We start from the raw sequence: 7348 nt of genomic DNA, 5'->3' as shown, positions 1-7348 counted from the left end.
AGATGGGAATAGCGGAGCAGGAGCGGGTGGAGAGATGACTCCACGTCCTCTCTGGGCGCAGGCATGCTCGTGCTTGGCTTTGTCCTGTGTGTAACACGTTCCTCCCATTCCTCCCAGCTCCTTACACCCTCTCGCTAGACTCCCAGTGGTTTGATTAATATGCTTTCTTATGTCCAAATACTGAACTTTTCTCAGATGCGTTTCGTCGTACACGTACTGGCATTCCATGTAAATAATCGGCTGCCCTCGGCCCTCAATTCTGCATCATCTGTTCCTGGAGTGTGTAATCGAGAAGTCGCAGTGAAGACGGTCTTTGCGGTGAGGTCTGTATTTGTTGTGTTAGGATTGCATTTTGTGTAGGTGTAGGTCAGAGGTCAGGGTATCTTATGTGGAGAGCTGCTGGTGGCTGAGGCTGTGATATCTCTCAGGCAACTCTCCCTCTCCCTGACTCCCTGATATCTCTCCCTCTCCCTGACTCTCTCTCTTCATCTTCATCCACCCCCTCCACATCTGTCCTACCCCTGGAACGAGCTCAAAGAGAGATGTTGCGGGAGTGGCAGAGAGAGAAATAGAGGTGCGGGGGGGGAGCAGGAGTGATCAATTTGGAGACTATGAGCACCAGCATGTTCGGAGTGCTGAATTAACACGCTGACGGGGCTTGGCACTGGAGCGCACCATGGTCCCTTCACTCCTAATGTGCTAACAAGCTCGCTTTTGCTGTCTCTTCACTGGCAATTTCTCTCTTTCCTCCCCGAACCCGGGAGTCGAGCGCGGCGACAATGAAAAGCTCGGTAGGAGGGGGTACGAGGCCAGGAGCATTCTCCCCCCCCCGCACGCGCACGCGTGTGCGCACACACACACACACACACACACACACACACACACACACACGTACTGCCTTTCATCCGCAGGGAAAATGAGTTTCTGGTAATGCACAAAAGGGGCTGCTTTTCATCCACCTCTGTCCTCGCTGAGCTCCGAGCAGGAGAGGAGCGGAGCACACCAGCCGCGCACTCTCTTAAAAGGACTTTTCTTCTTTTAACAAGCAGTCATAAAAAACACCACCCATCAAAAAAAATTTCAATTACAGTATATGCTCGGCTGGGGATATTTGGAGGGACGTGTGATGCAAAAAATAAATAAATTAAAAAAAAAATTTGTTTTTCTCTTCCCCTCACTCTCTGCGGCACATAAAGAGAAGCTGGAGTCAACAGCTCAGAGGGTTTGTTGTCTTGGTGACAGGGTGGCATTAGAGGCTCATCTCGGGGTTGGGGTGGTGCCCACTCAGTAAGCTCGCGAGAAGGCCATTAAAGAACACAGCGGTGGAGTCCGTTTCTGGTCGTCTGTGTCTCTCGCTCCTCTCACTCTGTCCTTCTGTCTCTCCCCTCTGATTGGAGAGCAAAGTACAGTTGACCCAGGCTGACCATCGTCTTTTCAGAGCCCACAGACCATGGCCTGTTTGAGTGTGTGTGTGTGTGTGTGTGTGTGTGTGTGTGTGTGTGTGTGTGTGTGTGTGTGTGTGTGTGTGTGTGTGTGTGTGTGCGCGCATTTTCTCTCTTTCTGTCCTCTCTCTCTCTCTCTCTCTCTCTCTCTCTCAATATGACGGTCAATATCTGTCGAAATCTATGCATCTCTGTCCTTTAGCTCGAGTCTGTGTGTGTCTGTGTCTGCATCTGTCTATGTGTGTGTGAGTGACTGACTTTCTAGCAGTAATTCAGTGATCGGTGTCCCAGTTCCACTGCCATGCAGAGTCTGTCAGGACCACCTCTCAGCACTGCAGCACACTGCACATGTTGGTTATGAGTGAAGCTGTGGTGTTTGACGTGTGTGTGTGTGTGTGTGTGTGTGTGTGTGTGTGTGTGTGTGTGTGTGTGCGCGCGCATCTGTGTGTGTGTGTCTGTGCTGCTACTCTGCGGGACCTCTCACCCCCTCCGCCCCTCTCAGCCGCGCTCTCACTCCTCCCAGCCTCCAGCAGGAAGTCGGCCTGCTGGAAACAGGAAAAGGCAAACGACAGCTTGGCATGAGGGTGTGACCCCCCCATAGAAGACACTCACACGTCTGCCTGGGCTCCTGGCCCCGTGTGGGCACCAGATCCCAAAATACTCCCCTATCCTCTGCAACCCCAGCAGGGGAATCAGATTCTGCTGTTGCTTCCCGCCCCACCCCTCCTCCTCCTCCCTAGACCCCGTCTTCCTCTCCTAGCCCCTCCTCCTCCTCCTCCCTAGACCCCGTCTTCCTCTCCTAGCTCCTCTCCTCCTATTGGCATCCTCCATATCTCCATTCAATCAGCTCTCACTCACTCCTGCTCTTTGCAGTATCTTAGAGAAAGAGAATGTTTCAATCTCGCTCTCTCACCCCCCCGTCCATCAGGTTGGTCTCTGGTGACACAGTGTCCCTTGTTACCCAAAGCCTGCTACTGTCTGCTTGCTGACTTATGAATGCACAGAAGCCCATATGCCATTGAACCCAGCATAATCAGATCTCGCCCATTAACAGAATTCCCTCGTTTTTAAGCCCATATACTGCAGCTTAATCCAATCCACTCCATTTACTCAATATCATCATTTTTCTTAACTGAATAACATGGACAGAAAGATGCCCATTCTTACTCAGTGTCACCCTACATAAAGAATGACAGACTCATAATACAGTTCAGGTTTTATGGACAGATTGTGTGCTTCCTCTCTGTTAGCCCAGGATGCTTGTTGGGAGTCTTTCAGAATGTGCGTGTGTGTGTTTCTTTGCGTCTGTACCCTCAAATGGCCGTTGTAGTGTTTCAGAATGTGCGTGTATGTGTTTCTCTGCGTCTGTACCATCAGTATGGCTCTGTTGAGGTTGTGCTCATGTTCCCCTGGTTCTCACTAAATATTTCTTTTAGGAAGATCACTTAGAAGCACACTAGATGGGCATGTTGTGTTTTGTTTGTTTTGATTTTTGCTTTTATTGTTCTGCTGGATGTCTGGATGTGTTAACTGGGTCTCTTTTACTGTACTGTTTATGTATGTGTGCGTTAGAATGCTCTTGTTGTGCTCCATTCATTCTGGTGTGATACTCCTTGACCGTTGCATCCAGCTACGAGGAGCGGGCGCGTTATTTGGAGACGATCGTCCAGCACCACCTGGAGCCCAGCACCTTTGAGGACTACGCTGCCCGTGTGTTCTGCCCCGCCCCCTTTCACCACCTTACCTCTGAAACAGGTACGGCCAGTCCCACCTCTCAGCCAATCACCATCCACCTGCACCTCTGCTTTCTCTGTATTCCACCACTTGTTACACTGAGCACCTCATTCTGAGCTCGTCCTCAAAGCCGTGCTGTTTGAGGCGCGAAATCATCACGTTAACACATCATACTTCACCACTGCCATGAGAGCCCATAGGGCCACATCAGAGTCTGCAGCTGAGCTCACACACACACACACACACACACACACACACACACACACACACACACACACACACACACACACACACAGAGCATTCGGCTGGTGTAGTGAGTGAGGGCTGAGCAGTGTTGGGGTTTACACCTCACCTCTTCTTCCGCACTCCTGGGTTTGGTCTCGGCTCTGCTGCACGCAGGTCCTCTCCACCCAGCTGCGCCCACACACACACACACACACACACACACACACACACACACACACACACACACACAGAGTGAAAAGAGTCGTTCGTGCCGCTAGCATCACAGACAGGCCTGCCTCATCTGAACATATCGAGATCCTTCTGCTCTGTCAGCAGCGTACCCATGCAGAGGATAGCAGACTGACAGACAGCTGAGCAAGTTTTTTGGGACGTTTAACTGGACTCCCATTAACCAACCTTTTGTTTTTCAACGCTACACTTAGAATAGAAAGTGAAGGACATAACTGCTTCAGACCGTTGGCTCCTCTGTGAGCCTGTCATTTGTAGAACGAATGCATGCCTGTGTTCAACATGGACTTGTTTATTGTTCAGTCAGCCAAACGAACCCTTTGCTTTGGACCTGAAAAATGACCTGAGTCTTGGTCCTGATTCTGTTCCTGCAGTGTCCCTGCACCACCCAGCAGTACTTAATCAGCAACCCTTTATGTTGTTGACCATACTGTTGAACCCATGCTGTCTCGCGGCTGTCTCACGGCTGTCTCGCTGGAGAAGCCTGTGTGCAGTGCAGCGCTGCTGCAGGAGCAGGGGCGGGCCCTGGCATGGGTGAAGCTCCGCCCCCTCCCTGTGGAGCCATTTCTCAGGCCCTGAGTGCACTCTCGCTCACGTGTTAACAAGCCTCTATGGGCTCCTGTCACTTCCTAACCCCAAATGATCATGATTCTTTTTGTTTGTTTGTTTGTTTGTCTGTTTTTGTTTCTTCTTTTCTTTTTTGTTCCCATTTTTCTTTGTTTTTGTTCCCCCCTTTAGATGATAATCTTTCCCTTGTGTATATGTAAAGGTAAGACTCCTGGACGCCTCTGGTGGTTGAGGCTGTCTGTTAATGGGTTTGTTTTGCTTGGAACCAGGTTATGAGTGCCTTCTCCCCACCCCCTACTGACTCAACCTCTCCTCCCCACCCCCTACTGACTCAACCTCTCCTCCCCACCCCCCACTGACCCAACCTCTCCTCCCCACCCCCCACTGACCCAACCTCTCCTCCCCACCCCCCACTGACCCAACCTCTCCTCCCTACCCCCCACTGACCCAACCTCTCCTCCCCACCCCCCACTGACCCAACCTCTCCTCCCCACCCCCACCCCCTCACTGACTCAAGTCTCTTCCGCCTCACACAAGCTAATCATTCGTGTTCTCCGTTCACCGACGAGTGGACTGTTCAGTCGAGCATGCACATTACATCACAGCCCTAACACTAACCTGGTGCACACACTCACCTTTTTTTTTTTTTTTTTTTTTTTTTACTATTACATATTTCCTTATCTAATTTCTTTCCGAACTTTTTGCATGGTCTATAATTACATTATCCACAGTTTGTTCCTTCATCTGCTATCTGTGTATGCCTGTATGCATTTTTACAACTGCACTATTACAGGAGTAGAATTGAAGCTGACCTTTTTTCCAAAATGGGGTCAAGCTGCACTTAATTTTTAATAGTTGCATTATGATTTTCCTTGTACTAAAGTCTTTACCATTGATCTATAATGTAGAACCTGCAGAATCTATAACATATAAAATCATGCTGTTCTAAATCAGTGCTCTCCACCCTGAAAGAAAGATATTACCAATGCAAAGTAGATGTACGGAAAGTAATGAGGTATTGTTTTTTCTTACTGCTTTGTGATTGTGTGTGTGCGCACGCACATATGTACATGCGCGCGTGTGTGTGTGTGTGTGTGTGTGTGTGTGTGTGTGTGTGTGGTGTGGTGTGGTGTGGTGTGTGTGTGTGTGTGTGTGATTTGGTATGTCTGCACCTGCTGCTCTTTCTCTACAGTCTGCTCATACCTTTTCTCTCCTCTCCTATCTTTCCTTCTGTCTCTCTTCCTGTCAATTCTGGTCTCTCCTTTCCTGTCTCTCTTCTCCGATCTCTCCTCTCTTCACATTTCTCCTGCCATAAGTCTTTCTCCTGCGCTTCCTCTTCATTCACTTCCCTCTGCATGCTTGTTTGAACCTTTTCTCTATCACTCTTTCTTTCTCTGCCCTCTCTCCTTTCTCTCTGGCTCCTCCTGTTGCACGCCCCGATCATTCTTTCCTCCCTGTTCTTTCTCACTGCTTTCCGTTCATCCGTCTGAGAGAGAAATGGTGCGATTTTGGTCCTCCTCCCCAAGCCTCCATTAGAAAACTTAGAGTTCATTAAGCTAAAGAGCAGAGGCCTGAAACATAAAGGCTTTCACACTAGCTTTGAATGCTAAGCTAAATTAAAAACAAAATCCCCTAGCATACCCCACCCTCACCCCCTGGCCCAGCGCTGTGTAGTTTGTGTTGCGCTGTTCTAACTACCACCCCACCCACCCACCCACCCCTCGGAGACGAGGTGTCAAATCTCAGCTTTGATTAGACGCAACCTCCCCTCTGATTCGTTCTGTGAAATTCACCCTCGATTCTCTCTCTGCATTAACCACTCTCACTCCTCAGAGGAACAGGTGCCTTCACAGTTATTTCACTGTACGATGGCACAATTGGTAACATGATATAATTTTGTATGACATGACATGTCACAGTGGTGTTCTTTTTTCTGCCATTACTTTGCCTGTGAAGTTATCAAGTACTGTGATGTTGTCAAGCTATAAAACTGAAAATGTGTCACTGTGACAATGCCGGAGGCATTTACTCTTTCCACATAAATATGGAATGGCATTCATGACTTGTATTCCGAGCACCCAAAGACAGATGATTGCGTGTTTAATCACCTGAATTTAACTTTTATATGAATTATTGCTACCTTCCCATCCCACTGACATAACACACTAGTTAATGCTTTGCAGTCTGATAAATGCGTGGCCCTGGTGGGGTGAGGGTGACCCTGCAGCCCACGGGGTGTAGGCGGGGCTTGAGGCCATCCGGGGCTCAGTGTTTTATAAAGGCCTGCAGTGGGTAGGCAGGGGGCTGATGGCTGTGCTGTCTCCTCTTCCAACACCCTCTCCCCCACAGGCCCATGCCTCGAGAGCCAGCCGCCCGAAACCCCCGTGGCAGCGGTAGACGTGAGTGACTTAGCCTCGCCAATGTCGCCGCGTGCTAGCAAGAGCCGCGTGTCCATGAAGCTTCGACGATCCTCCGGGTCGGCCAACAAGACCTGACCCCACCCTCCACCACGCCGCACGCACGCCCACACACTCACGCGCAAGACCTGACCCCGTCCTCCACCACGCCGCGCACACACACCCACATACACACTCGCGTGCGCCGGCAGGCTCCTGCAAGACGCGCCACATCGCTCGCCGTCCCTTCAGAGAGCCCCATCACGCTGTCAGGACCATGCCCACAGCCGCTGTCCTCGCACCAACCACACTCCCAGTATAGTCTGACTCCTCCCTTTCAAAACTTAACCGGAGAGCCAGGGATCGCTGAGGAAACAGTTTTCTGAAAGGACTTCTATGTGTACCAGTACGAGTTACATGAAAAGATGGCAGATGTGTATTTTTGATGTCCGCTAATGTGGCCGTTGTTTTGCTGAGGTTATGTGGTTACTCTGGTGTTGTCACAGAGCAGGGTAATATCTCCTCCCACTGGAAGTGCCAGTGGTCGTACGGTGATCCACAGACTTACTGATACTGATTTCTGGTGCATAATCGATAATGTGTTTTATACCTGTACAGATGAGAGGTTTTCTTTGTCAGATGGCCACATGAGTCCTGATTGTGATGTAGATGTGTGGTAAAACTGAACCACTTCCTGCTGTTACATTGTTTTTCTTTCTTTATTTTCTTTTTTAT

The 7348-nt window shown here is 49.8% G+C and overlaps 1 protein-coding gene across 6 annotated transcripts in view; it reads left to right on the top strand.

Annotated features, from left to right (window-relative positions):
* Positions 1 to 7348, top strand: part of ralgapa1 (Ral GTPase activating protein catalytic subunit alpha 1) — a 51785-nt gene extending 44437 nt beyond the window's left edge. For 4 of the 6 annotated variants that reach the window (XM_035532518.1, XM_035532521.1, XM_035532520.1 and 1 more), the window contains 2 exons: positions 3073 to 3197; positions 6567 to 7348. In XM_035532518.1, the coding sequence (XP_035388411.1) occupies positions 3073 to 3197; positions 6567 to 6712 (271 nt within the window). In that variant the 3' untranslated portion in view covers positions 6713 to 7348. Of the gene's footprint in view, positions 1 to 3072; positions 3198 to 4388; positions 4420 to 6566 lie in introns of all 6 variants that reach the window. The other 2 variants (XM_035532522.1, XM_035532519.1) reach the window with 1 other exon arrangement.

Source organism: Electrophorus electricus, chromosome 13, assembly GCF_013358815.1.
Source record: "Electrophorus electricus isolate fEleEle1 chromosome 13, fEleEle1.pri, whole genome shotgun sequence".
NCBI classification, from domain to species: domain Eukaryota; kingdom Metazoa; phylum Chordata; class Actinopteri; order Gymnotiformes; family Gymnotidae; genus Electrophorus; species Electrophorus electricus.
This window is presented reverse-complemented; position numbering and strand designations above follow the sequence as displayed.